Raw genomic sequence first — 15,406 nt, forward strand, 5'->3', positions numbered from 1 at the left:
ATGGTGAAAATAGATTAGTGCCATTGAAAACATTTGAAAAAAGCAAAATCTTAAAATTTAATTTCTAATCTAAATTTACAAAAATCCCTACCATTTTTATCAAAATCTTACCTAAATTTACTAAAAAAAAAACATAATAAAACATTTAGATATTTTTATTTTTAATAAACCAAAAGACACTGTCAAATTTCAAGTCAAACGCCCTTTTGACTGAAAATCCAAAGCATACTCAAGCTACTGTAGAATGGTGTCGGGACTAACGAGGCGTAATGCAAAGGATGCAATTAGATTATATAACGATGGATTGGATTAATATTGGCGTGAATGTATGCGAGTCTGGCATTTTTTAATTTTTTAATTAAATTATACGACGTTACATTTGTTTAATATTGGCGTGATGGTACGAGCATGACATTTTTTATTCACTCCGTTGAGATCTACTTTCAATTCATTCCTTTGAGATTTAATATCAATTAAATTATGTAACGTTGGATCTGTTTGAAATTTCGCATGATTTTATGAGAATGACATATATAATTCTTTATTTTTTCCAGAGGAATTTTGTTGAATTCTCATGACATGGGTGGATTCTCTAAACATATTCTTTTCACATTCATAAATAAATTTGAATAACAAATCTCCTAAAAAACCTTACAATTCTGAACAGTTACATCTATGTAACTTAGCAATAAATATAATTTTCATGGAAGAACTTGACCTAAAATCACTACAACTTTGTTTAATAGAATTTGAGAAAACAGAGGTAAAATATACTTTCTACTATGAAGGAGCGATATTTCTCTCAAAAATCGGCTCTGTTATTCCTCCCCATTATTCAAATTTTATGAAAATGCGAAGAAGTAAAGTTTTCATTCATTGATTACGCGGCAGTTCTTCCTTACTTCACCAGTCAGAAAAGTTTCAGGCTTCACTATATTTCCCATCTTCACCATTGAGTCCGCGAACTGCTTGGCAAACTCCAGAGCGTCAGTAGCATAATCTTTGACAATATGAGCCGTTAGTACGCTCCCCAGGCCACCTGAATACATAACCTGGTCAGAGTTGAGGAGACCTTCCCCATTCACTAAGTTGACGTAATATGAATTGTCGAACAACGTTGGACTTGCATGATCCAACGGCGATATGTTGTCATCGCCACCAGATGGAGGGCAAATTGCTCTCAGTCCAGATGCATAAAGTTCATTACCTTCACTCCCGCCATTATAAATCCTTTGCCTAAAATTTGTGCATCGAGCTTGTCCAATTGTGTGCCCACCTGCGCAAGGAGAAACTCTAAAAGATTTTAACAGAAGTTTATCTTCACAAAAATCTGTTAAATAGATGTAGATTGCAGATTCCTAAAATATCTCGGAGATTATGACCATCGATAAAGAAGGCAAACAATTAAACCCTGTTTTAACTGTAAGAAATATTCTGAGAATCTAAAATAGACATAAAAATAAATGCCCACGAAAATCAATATCCGAACATGCTCCAGAGTTGGTATTCACTGACCAACGAGTGCCACCATATCTGTGGCTGTGAGGCCTTGTAATAAAAACTTTTGAATGAGCGTCTGGATGTTTGAATTGGGCGTGGGAATGTTGTTGTTTGCCTCGCTCAAACTAGCGCTTCTTGAGTCCTTTCTTCCCAATGGGACGCCCCAATCTGGGCCTCCGGCCTGGCAAGTAACAAAGAAGAGACTTAAAAGAGGGATTTAGGAATTTTATATCAATAAAATTTGATTAAGATCTTTTTAACATTTTCTTATTAAGATCTTTTTAACATTTTCTAGAGGTTTTTTAGATGAAATTGTGTATACAATTTTTTATTTTGTTGGTGGTTTTTGGTGAACATTACATTCATTTTTTTATTATTTTTAGTTTTAACTTTTTGATGTTTGATGATGGATAAAATGTTCACTTAAAATATTAAACAATATTAAAAATCTTATAATTCTCTATGATATAAACACCCATGAAAATCTACACTTTCTTATATATTAAAAGTCACGCCAAATAATTGATTTAAATAATAATAATCACATTTCATAAATATTTTCAAAATATACCATTAAATTAGAAACCAGATAAATAATATTAATCACAATATTTTCAAAATATATAATTGAATCTTAGAGAGTGAAATTAAATAATTGAGTTAACTAATATTGTTACCCTTTCAAAATATACAATCCAATTAAATCAACTAAGAAACAAATGTATAACGTACCAGCACAACTGCATCTCTAGCAGCCAGCGTAAGTATATCAGCGCAAGACACAATACCGGGGCACACAGCCTCTAGTCTTTCCTTAATGGCATCTATAACTTCATATCCTCTCAGCGAATTTGCATTTGGGTTCGCTGTTTTCTCCCCTGTAAAGGTGGGCGTGTCATCAAGCAACACAGACGCATCGCATCCCTGCATTAATTCCAAATATTATAGCAATGGTAAAAGTATTATCGCAGTGGTTAAATTTTACTGCAGAAGTAAGCCAGTAAAAACTGTGTAATCAAAATTTTGTCCCTGTCAAGATGGACAGTCCATCCATTTTCAAGATAGAATTGACCCCTCTCACCTATCACTCTCTATCATCACATTTGGGGTCTCACAATGGGTACGGGTCTCACAATGGGTATAGGTTGATTGTAGATTAAGAGAATATTTTAGAATCTAACATTTAAGAGGCTTTTGTGGATACTCCACTCATTCTCAGGATTTTGATGACCTTGAATTTAGGTTGATTGTGAATTCTAAGAATATCGATTGTCATGAAAGAGGTCAAAGAATTGGCCCCTCTCGACCATCACATTGAGATCAGATGGGTACAGCGTCCATCCGAAATGTCTCAGGATTTTGATGACCTTGAATTTAGGTTGATTGTGAATTCTAAGAATATCGATTGTCATGAAAGAGGTCAAAGAATTGGCCCCTCTCGACCATCACATTGAGATCAGATGGGTAGAGCGTCCATCCGAAATGTTGGATGGGGTCTCACAATGGGTGGAGTGGGGCACCCTTATCTTGACCATCACATTCGGGGATCAAATATGTAGAGCATACATCCAAAATTTTGGATAAAATGTCACAATGGGTGAAGTGAGACATCTTTATATTGATTAAAGATTCCCAAAATATTTTGGAATTTAACATTAATAAAATTAATTATTTAACCTCTCTTAGCTCTCGCATTTCAGGATATTTCCAAAATCTACACCCCACACATAAGATGGGGAGTGTACATGCAAAATAATAGACCATTGGGATGCAAAATTCTGGTGAAACAATTTTAATCCAAAAGCAATAAAAAATATGATTTTGAATAGTGAGATATATTAAAATGAAGTACCTGCACAAAGCAATCGTGAAAATGGAGGCGAAGTATGAAAGCTGCCACACGAGCCTCTTTCGAAGTTGCTAAATGCATTTCTGAACTTACAATGGGAACTACAAAGGGGCATGACTTCTCGTAATAATCTTCAGACAACAACGCAGCTGCAAGCTCTGCATGAAGCGCCGGAATGGATGACAAAACCACAAGCAAAATAGTTAAGAATATCTGATGTTTATCCATTTCTCACTATCGAATGTACGCCCTATTAGAAAATATTGGAAATCGACCGCTCTGCTACTTGTTTTACGCTGAAGTTGACTGCTCGGTTTGTACGATGGGCCATTTAATAGGAACGCTTAATATCTTGCAGGGTCGATAAGTCTTCAACAATAATTACCTAAATTGCATCTCTGAATTTCTTCAAACTGATCACCTAACGCAACCAAATTCATAGAATCATTGGTGACTTCTCCGCGTGAGGATATATACTCTGCTAGCTGTCATGGTGTATAATAATGTTGTCGTGTATAGCATTTTTTTGGAAAAAAAATATTTTCCCCGAGGTTCATATGGAACCTCGGGGCAATTTTCTAACGGTGGCATGCGTGCTCTTTCTAAAATGCTCTGGATTGCTTTTCTTGCACGAAAGATAAATGGTATGATAGTCCCACATCGATAAGGCCAATGACATACTTCTAAAACCATCGGCTAATCTCCGGTTGAAGCGCAAGCTACTTGAGAACATTCCTGTCCCCAGAGCATAATCTTAAATTTAGTACCGATGCCAAGACTTGCGAGCATTACTGTCCCCAGAGCATAATCTTAAATTTAGTACCAATGCCAAGCATTCCGGTCTCGAAAGCATAATCATAAATTTATGACCAATGGCATTGGTTTTGGATTAAAATAACTGAATTAAATGTAACTAGCCACATTCAGCCTATTGGTTGTGCATTAAAATAATTGAATTAAATGCAACTAGCCACATTCAGCCTATTTAAATGTAGGTGTTGAGCGTAGTTTAAATGTAGGTGTGTTGTTTTTTTTCTAACTACCCACATTCAGTGTAGTTTAAATGTAGGTGTTTTTTTTTTCTAACTATCCACATGGTAGATTTGAATTCTTATAATTTGGTGGGATAGGGTTAAATTTATATAAATGTCTCGGGTTTTTATTCTCATTTTATATATCTATATTTTAAATAATAAAAAATAATATATTTATTAAGAATTATAGATTTGATTATAACTTTATGGCATATTTAGAAATTTTGTTATGTTTAAAAGTGAAGTTGCCTAACTAATTTATTTTTTATATTTCAATTTTTCATTATATTTTAAAATCTAACTAATTAGCTCATGCATATAAATTAAATGGTTGGTAAATACCTATAAGTATCAATCAATAATAATCATCAAGTTGTCTCTCAAATTTACTTATTATATTTCAAAATTCACAATCTACATTTCAGAGTATTTCAAAATTCACAATCTAAATAACTAGCTCAGCTATATAAAGAAAATGGTTGGTAAATGTTTTTTAAGCATCAATCCAAAATAAGAATAAAACACTTCCACACTATATATCTTATATTAAAATTAAAAAATCATAAAAACTAATTAGATTATAACTTTATTTTAAATTATTAGTATTATTATTATTAAAAAATAAAATGAATTAATATATAAGTTATATACGAGCCTATAATATGATTTAAAGCTAGTTTTGCTTGAATACGAGCTCATCTTCTTGGACTTAAGGAAACAGGTTAACAACCCAAGACCTAGAAGTATCTGGTTGAAGTGAAAGATTGTCCCCTTACAGACTTGGTAATTTTTCCTTGAATAACATTGATGAGTCAACATGCATTAGAATGAGGGGATGTGTAAGTTTGTCACTCTGTAGAGTTGACACATAGCTTTAGAAATAAAAAAAATTGTGAGTATAACTGGGCATGCTAGCCAGGTTACACCGATGGCCCGTATGCAGTTGCACCTCTTTACCTGGGATTGGGGAGACAATGCATGTTGGACTGTTGCTAAGTGGGGGCATATTTTGCGAAATGCAACCTCGAGTGCAGGTCATGGGTCATTCTCTTTTGTGGAACCTGCCTTCAACCATGAGGGATGTGGTATTGGAATTGATAGAGGGGGGTTTGAAGCTCGCGAGAAGGAGCGATGCAACCCTACCACCTATGTGCATGCACCTTGTTGTAATACTTTGAAGTTTAATTAGGTTATAGTTTGTCTCACTGTACAGGACTGGGCCGCAGAGACTATGGAACGACCTGCAAAAACCCGAGGCTGCAGTAAGAAACCTCGCGCGACAAGGAAAGACACGGAACCTGGAACTTCGAGTGGTAGACGGGGTCGGAAGTCTATCGAACAATTAATTAGTGAAGAGACAGTCATTTACCAAGAGGGAACCAATGAATAAATTCAAAATTTGTTAGAAGAATGGGAAGCAGAAGTGAAGCAATAGAGTGAGACAGATACGGAATTGGAGGACTGGAGAGTCCTCATCCCGGACCCTGGAAATACAAGAGGCAGAATCACCCAATTCAAGCATACCCTCTACCTATACTGGCTGATGAAAAACATGCTGGGAAAGGTGATGGAGTAAATCTCGGTAGGCATGGTAGTCACAGTTCAAGGAATACCGAATTACAAGCACGAATTTCAGAAGGCAATTTCAATTGCACAAACAAGATGCCTGCCTTGGCCGAATTAAGCAACACTTTCCATGTATCTTGGTCCAGATAGTGTTGCCTGGTACGAATTCCAAAGATCCAACACCGATGGAATGAGCATCAACTCAACAACATGACTAGCATGCCTACTTTCTGATAATTGCATGCCTACTTTCTGATAATTTTGTTTATATATGCGGATAGTTTTTAAATTTGTGTATGCAATTATATATGTATGTAGAACTCTAGAGTATGGAAGTGGACAAGAATCTAAAAATTATATTGCTTGGATAAAGAGACTTAAGATTTTTTGCTACTAGATGGCATATAATGAGAATAGGTGGCCAACAGACTTGGTTTCTCACTGGGCAAGTTGAGGCCACCTAGCCAGTTCTATGGAATGTAAATTTTCTCTATAATTAATAAAAAAAGAGGATCTACCAAGCTTAACAAAAAAACGTGAGAGTAAAATTTTTAAAATTTATCCTTTTGAAAATTATTTCAATAGATATGTGGATATCAACTTTATATATATCTATATATAGAAAAAAAAGTGTTAAAAAAATATTGGAATATTATTGAGCCGAGAGGCTCATTCTACAACCCAGTATGATGTGTAACCCTCTCAGTCCATCATCAAAGTTGAAATGTTATTTAAAATATTTTAATGAAATGTTATTTAAAATATTTTAATGAAATGCTATTTAAAATATTTTGATGTCAATTATGTATATATTATATATCATTTAAAAAGAAGTATTGATTCAAACTTATATTTGGTCCTATATATACTCTATATAGCATTCAAAAATAGAATTTCAACAATGAAAAATATACAATGTATTTTACACTCTAAAGAAGTTTCGACATGAAGAAATTTCATCCCTGTCGACTCATATTAGATCCCTACTTAAGATAGATCTATGCTGGTAGCAATCAATGATGGTTGTCCCCACTATTGTTTGACAATTAAGTAATGATAGGTTTTCCCAATGTGTAAAAAACGTTAAACATATATATACAATTGAAAAACCATGGGATAAGATTCCTAACCATGGAGATTCTTAATTTGTTAATAGGTTTCACTACAATACCATGGGTTACCAATATCACATGCCCAAATAGCCATAACTCACTAAAATATTTGATTTGTGTATTCTATTATTAATAATTGAGCCAAGAGGCTCATTCTACAGCAAAGTGTGAAGACTATCAACTTGAAGTTGACATGTGTCCCTCTTAAAATAAAAATAAAATATTCTCTAAATAGAAAATAAATGGGTTATAATAAATAAATAAAATATGTTATTCATGTTTAATTAGTTGTCCATATAACCTAATATAATTTCTTGTAAAGTAATTAGAAGTGAAAACAAAATGTGAGTCAAATGTTTAAACCTTATTCTTTCAAAAATATTTTAACACGTGATTTAAATCAATTATTTGAAAATATATGTTGATTAATTTATGTCATATCAACTTCATATATATGTATATACACCCAAAAAAAAAATTGTTAAAAGAAAATATTTTAATGTTATATATAATAAAATATCTAATGTGGGTTATGAATAAAATATATTAATAACAAAAAAAATCATTATATGTCATATCAACATCATATATATGTATATATACCCAAAAAAAAATGTTAAAGGAAAATATCTTAATGTTGTATATAATAAAATATCCAATGTGCGTTATGAATAAAATATATTGATAACGAAAAAACCATTATAATGTGCTCATAAAATGGCTCAATTTACATGTTTTGTAAAATAATTTATATATTGAGAGAAAGAAGGAAAAAAAGTTTAAATGGTTAAAACATTTGAATTGGTTTCAGTGTTTTACACTTTAATCATTTTTCACCTATATGTATATGATTCTTTGTTGAAATTCAAAAAGGTTTTTTTGGAGTTACAAGTTTAAATTATATAATCTTTATAGCATTCAAAAATATAATTTAAACAATGAAAAATGACACTTTATTTTTTGTACTCTAAAATAAGTTTGCACTTGAAGAAATTCAATTCCTCTCGGCTCATGTTAGATCCATGCTTAAAATAAATCTATACTAGTTATTATTGATAATTAATTTAAAATTCTGAATATCCTATTCCAAAAAACCTTAATCCGAGCTGCAAGAACCTTTGCTAAAACAATGAAGAAACATGGGAATGCATCACAATGTCTTGTGTGGTTACCTTCGGTGTTGAAACTCATAGATCCCGATGCCGAGGCACTATTGGTATATTTCCCAATCCCAACCATGGTGCACGGAAGAGAAGCTTGGCAGGACAAAACTGGTGGTTACCTAATAATTATTAATAATTAAATTAAAATTTTAAAAACATATTTCAAAATAAACACACTTATCAATATAGATTTTGTTTTTTTGAAAGCATATATTATCAAATTCCAATTAAAAAATTAAAAGACCTCAACTTAACCTTTTATGAAAACACTTTAACCCGCCCCCCAAATCCAAAAAAACCCCTTATAGGTACCTATTTAAGTGAATTACTTAAAGCAGGATGACGCCGAATTAGACCCATTGTACTTTGGATATTTCTTGTCTATGCTTTTATCAAATGTCTGAATCAATCTCGACAAATTTTTGAAACCGTGATTAACACCTACGCAACTCCAGGAAACCTCAAATTAACTTAAAAATATCTTCAACGTAGTTATTGTCGACTTTTTTGGTGAGCGTGTTTTTGAAACCGTGATTAACACCTACGCAACTCCAGGAAACCTCAAATTAACTTAAAAATATCTTCAACCTAGTTATTGTCGACTTTTTTGGTGAGCGTGTTTTTTTGTTGCATCAAGCTTGTATCTAATTCAAGGAAATTTCAACCGAAAACCATGAAACCCTAAATTACGCTTAAAAACAATCTAAAACATCTCGATTCTTATATAACATTAGCTTCGTGTAAGTCTTGTGCATATTCAACATCTACCCAATATGGGTGGATGGAATATAATGTGCAAGTAGATGAGAAATAGTAGAATTATTCACATTAAATAGTTTGGTCTTTCATTTAGGGTATGGGTTGTGAAGATAGTTAACCAACTTCATCCACTATTGTTTAGTTTAGGGAGGGAGAGAAAGATGGCAAGCATTACAGTTTAATATAGAAATTGATTGTTATAGTATACCTTGTAAATTACAAAGTGGAATCATTATTATTAATTAGGATGTGAGTGGTTTTTTTATTCATTTAAATAATAGAGTTGATATAATTTGTTGTTGTATTTTATAGTACACTTTGATATTTTCTGTTTCCTCAATAACCCTAAACTATGAACATAATATGATACATCATTTAAATTTACATATTGTTTAAAAATAATATAACAAAACAATATTCACAGTGCATCATTTACATGCAATTTGTAAAGTTATTTAAGTTGTACTATATGAATATAGATAACTAATTATAATTAAAATTTAATTTTTTTTTTTTTTTTTACAATTAGAATATTTTTCTCTTTTATATAATTAATTATTTACTAAATAATAATTATTTAGTAATTAATTATATTTATTGTGTTAAAAGGTTCATTTTACATTCTAGTGTGAAGGCCATGTGTAAGTATATCTATTTCTCTTAAAATAAAAATAAATATTTTCTAAATAGAAAATGATATTGGCTATAATAAAAAAGTAAAAAAATATAAAAAAATACAAGATATTTATACCCTATACTTTTCAAAAATATTTAATACATGATATCAACTTCATATATATCTATATATAGAAAACAATGCTAAAACAAAATATTTTGATGTTATATAGATAATAGACATCTTATGTAATCTTTATAACATTTAAAAATACAATTTAAATAATAAAAAATTACACATTATTTTTTTTTACTTTAAAATAAATTTAATCTCAAATTCATAATTAAAATGAATCTATACTAGTATTTTTCAATAAATCTATACTAATAATTTAAATACAAAAACGAAAAACAAAAAAACATACATTAAACCTTTTCAATCTTGAACGTTTCATTTAAAAAAAAATAATCCCTAACACCTTAATTCAACATAAACATGAGAGTATACCAAAATAACATTCGAAAGCCTGCATAACACATATTACCTAGCTAATAACATTGTTGGGACAAAATATGAATAGCTAAAGAGGTACGACGAGATTTTGACTTGAGATGTAATCCTTCATAAATGGAGTCCACCTTATTTTAGGCTAACTCAGTATATAACAACATGGTATAAGTTATCCACTTGGTTGAATGAGATGAAAAAATATCGCAATATATGGAAGGCTCGGCGTTATGGAGTTGTTTTGTTATTACATCTAGTCTTAAAATCGATGAAATTGTATGAAACATTTATTTATCTATTTTCTCTTTCAGATTTTGTTTTTCAATTAGATTTATAAAAATTTATAAAAATAAAAATAAAATGAAAATGATTATTTTTATATTTTTTTAAGTAATGAAATCAAATTAACTTGATAAGTGATTAGATTGGTGTAAGATATTATTATATTTGATAATTTACGATATAAAACTTTTGAATTTGGTTACTAATATTTCATAGTGTAAGATTTTTGAGTTAAGTTATTAGGATAATTGTTAAGAGTTAATGATTAAGACTAATTATGATTTTAAAAATAAGTTTAATATTTTAATTTTAAGATTAAGGGATATGAGTTAATTCTTAGATATTAAGGGATAATGATTAGAGGTTTATTTTTAAGGTTGAAGGTTTTGTAACAGATAAAATGCATATTTGTGTATTCACATATGCTTACATATTGGGAGATATCATATGTAGTTTAACAGTATGTTATATTCATGCATGACTTATTCATCAATGATATGATACTTTTTAACTATCACTCTAATGTGTTCGGTCACCTTTTTAGAGTCCCTCTAATCTCATTCTAGATGTCGGACCTCACTAGGGTATTTAACACTTAAGTGTGCTCATTAGATCATCCTACCCCATTGGCCTCTATAATTCATTCACCAAATTGACACACCTTAGCTTCTTGGGGCACCCATCTAGGGTACTTCATAACCTTTTAATTTTAGTCTAGTTCTCCAACTTTTTAATTAGGTCCATGATCACTGACAATTCCTTCAATTAGGTGCATAGCATCCCCAACCTTTTTGGGACTTGTGATTTACATAGTTAACTAGTCTAAAACTTCCAAAAGACTACTTGATCTTTTGCTGTTAAGAATACCACATGTTTCCTTGGTCAATCATAACTATGAATGTACTAGTGACATAAAAGAAGTCAATTTTTTCCCTAAACCCCATGATACAATTATATCAAATCTACGACATCAAGTCAATAAACACGTATTTTTGTTTCTACAACTTAGGCACTTCAATGACTAGCTCAATATTCTCTTCCACCTTGAGGTCATTACCTTACCAATTTATGCCACTCAATTTTTCTTCTTAATTCTTTTAGATTTGTCTATCTTTATAAACCCTAATATCTAGGTACACACTTGGATTAGCAACTTAAATCCTTCCACATCTTTCAATGCCATAGGGCTTCTTTCCCTTCTCATCTTTAAAACCTTTATAAGGACTCTTTTTGCTATATTATATCCAATACTGTAGGTTTGATCAAGATTCATCCTAAGGAATCTTCATTGGCATAATTGCATTCATTCCTTAGAAGTCATCCCTATAAATTTAAGGGAGGCTCCACCATAGCTAGGGAAAGGGAGGTATCACTCCCTTAGGTTGTCAAGTTTTATAATTTACATATTTAATTGAATCGTATTTATTTGTACTAGTACATACAATGTTTATTTCTTGAATTCGTATTTGTTTGTATTAGATATCAAGGAAACCTATCTCCATAGGATTTTGGAGCTAAGTATGTAGGTCATTATTTTTGTGTGGATCACACTTCAATGACTACTAGAACAATCCACTTCACATTAGGGATATTCATCATCTACGACAACCAATTTTAGTTTTCTCTCCATTTTCTCTCATTTCCAAAATTAGGGTCTCTAAATCATTAAAGGAATTGTTTATTAATTAATTATAGTTACTTAGCTATATTTTCTCATTTAATTTTCTAGTAAAACCCTAACTTGAAACCTGCATGAATTGTTTAATTACAACCCTAGGTCATTAATAACAAGGTTTCAAGGTCATAATTATCTATTTTCACCTTATATTATCTTTCCCTCGGCTTTCTTAGTTTAGCCCTAAAACTAAGTGGTGATTTCCCTCTCCTTTTTCACTATTTTATTAGTGTGTGTGTGCTTGGGTGGTGTTCAATCTCTATCCTCACACTTTGTATGTTAGAAAATTTATTTTCATTCTCTACATTTTGGTGTGTTCTCTCATCACTTCTCTCTTCCCCCCTTTCCTTTATCTCTTGGAATATGGAGTCCTTTTCATTCCCTTCCTTTAACTATTTTTTTTGCTAATTTAGTGCATCCTAAGGTCACTTGTTCTATCATCAAAATATGCCGATCTTAGCTCTTATAACCTAGATGAGTATTCCTAGTAATCCTTTTAATAGTCACCTAAGTTGTCACATAAAAATTCCTCCCTAATCTTGCAATGTAAGAAGATCTAACCCATATTATGTGAGTTTAGCCATGAAGGATACCCACTAATTATTCCCAACATGGTAGCTTTCATTATTATTGACCAAGCTTATCATGCAACTTGTCCTCCTCTTAGCAAAGTAAACATACAACCACATATTTGAGGGAATATGTTATTGATTAACCTATTCATGTCCCCAACAATGGGTATGCCCTATCAATGGATAAAAATAGATATTTGTATCACTTCATTCATAATTTATATTTATATAACTAAAAGGATTAATAAGAGATAGTGAATACCATTTGCAATTTTATTGATTCTTCACTCTAATTTTCCCAACTGATAGTTCATGTATTGAATGTGCATTATAAATTGTTGGTTGATCTAACTTTTCTTAAGTAGGTTAGATTAGAGTCATTTGTAATAAATGTTTCATTGCTTTCAAGAAGTTGAGTTGGGTATATTTTCTATTCATGTCTAGGAAACAGGTTATAGGATCCAAAACATTATATTTAAGGAGCTAACTGGTTCAAATAATCCAAGTATGAGCATTGGAAAAATGGTACATGGTTCAGTCTTTTACTTTTCTAGCAAAAAAAATATTGACTATCTTTGAGCCAGGTGGATTTTGACATAGTGTTACATATCTCTATTTATCTTTGGTCAAGGAAAAATAACTATCCATCCTATTATGCATAAATTCTTCTTGGGATCATTGCTTTCAAAGGTTGGAGATGCAATCATGGGATGGAATTTTTGCAAGCACTAATGGTCATTTGTTACAATTATAATAGGTAATGACTTATTATGTATTGCACTGAAGGAAGCATGTGACCACCCTCAAAACTTAGTTAGACAATGTAAAAAGTATAGTATCTAAATAGGTAATAATATTAGGTATTCAAAGACCAAGAGGGGTGGAAAATAAAGCTATAATAGTTTTTCCAAGGGACATTATTAGTTGAAATTCATATATGGTTTGAGGGATCTTCCCCAACCTGAAATTCAAATTAGGGGATGCCTTAAGGTGAGTTATTGGGAACAACCATGCATGTTGGATCATGGTTGACTGGATCAATTTAGGTATGTTTACAATTGTTGAAAGTGATAAGGGACATATAAAACAAGGGACTAATACTTTTGGTGATACCCAACATCGCACTTTGTAAGATACTCCCACCTACATTAATACCTATAATAATGTTTCCAACATTCATTATAGGTCCAATACTCATAAGAGAATGTAAATTATTTGTTGATAACCCAATAAAACAAATTTTTATGCAAAGATTGTTTTCATTTTTGGGAAGTTATTTATTGAAAGAATTCTCCCACTAACTATTGGTATAACTAGAGGTACATTTTACCATTCCCAGGGACACTAGTAGAATAATTTATTCCACTAGAAACCATTCCTATAGATACATTATTACATTGAATGAGAACATTTGAGTTGATTGGACTTCCACCACAAACATCCAATCCCAAAGCCAACATGTGGGTTATTACATAAAGAGGTAGAGAGTTTGTTATTTAGAGGGAGCAAGTTCACTAAAGTAAGAAGAGGATTGGTTGGATTAGTAAGTGTAGGGTTGAAATTGGATGCATTGTAATCAATATCCTCCACAAACGGTAGGATAAAATATCCTTGTAGAGGAGGGGAAGTAACCTCATCTCTTTTTACAAGGATACCATACAAAAACCAATTTTCTTCTTGTTCTTCAAAATTTATGTTATTAAACATAATCCCTACCAACATGGTTCAATGTGGTCTCTACCTCTTCTAATTCACTTTGTTAGGATTCAGAAAATTCAATTCTTCACCATGTTGGAGGTGGCCCATGATCTAGGGATGAAGGACGTAGTCCCTTCTTGAACAATAGGGTGAATTATTAACCACTTTGAAGGACTCAAAGCTAAACAATAAAACACTAAGTTTTAAAAATATAAGCCAAATCTTATGTTGTTCTAAAAAGAACACCTCAACATCTCTAAAAAGGATTCTATAAGATGCCAATAAATAAACATATTTTTCCAAAACCAAGGGCGAACTAATGAAGAGACAAATGGGAGTTTTGAATGGTCAACCTAGGATGATGAGGGCCTAACTTTAGCTAGTAAAGGTACTAGAGACAATTATCATAAATTCGCAAAGTCATTATCCAGGGTGCATTCCCATTCTTGAAAAAGGGAAACCTCTAAGGAGAATTCCAACAAATATTAGAGATCCATATAGGTAACACAATCGCATTCCACTTGCATTGATTTGTGTAGAACCTAAACGAGGCTAATAAATTTTCTTTGACAACTTATCTAAGGTCCCTTACTACATGTCTACCCACTACTTGAGTGTGAAGGGAGATATCAATCACATAAATTACATTAGAATCATGCATGATACCTATGTTAGTGGCACTTTTATTACGTATATCTTTCAACACTATAGGAATTTATCACTTCTAGAAACCTACCACAAAACACATTATTGTGTATATTTATAAGAAGAAGACATCTAATTCTTTTTATTATTTTACCAACATTAATTCTTTCATTTATATATATTTATCTAGATTCAACCTATGTTGACCTCAATATTGGATCAAAATATGACCAACCCACCCTTTTGATCCTATGACTAAGATTATGTGAACCTTTTTTATGCCTAATGTCTCATGTGACAATTTTAATGTTTTTATCCCCATGGTTAACTCTCTCCCTAAATCGATCCACATGATATTTGAATACAAGAATTGATGCGAATTAAACCCCACTTAAACCAACTAGTATACATATCACGCGAAAAAGTTG

General features: G+C 31.6%; 1 protein-coding gene across 1 annotated transcript; it reads right to left on the reverse strand.

The window, feature by feature from the left end:
- Window positions 1–613: 613 nt before the first annotated feature.
- Window positions 614–3,654, reverse strand: LOC149223458 (peroxidase 4-like). The gene is made up of 4 exons (XM_089383306.1): window positions 3,353–3,654; window positions 2,233–2,424; window positions 1,516–1,681; window positions 614–1,276 (listed from the first exon to the last, which is right to left on the reverse strand). Exons 1-4 carry the CDS (start codon window positions 3,575–3,577, stop codon window positions 870–872), a joined length of 990 nt encoding a protein of 329 aa, XP_089239432.1. The 5' UTR covers window positions 3,578–3,654; the 3' UTR covers window positions 614–869.
- Window positions 3,655–15,406: the final 11,752 nt, after the last annotated feature.

This window comes from Pinus tabuliformis, chromosome Q (genome assembly GCF_031772625.1).
Source record: "Pinus tabuliformis cultivar Carrire ecotype Pingquan chromosome Q, CPIR1, whole genome shotgun sequence".
In the NCBI taxonomy this organism is placed as follows: domain Eukaryota; kingdom Viridiplantae; phylum Streptophyta; class Pinopsida; order Pinales; family Pinaceae; genus Pinus; species Pinus tabuliformis.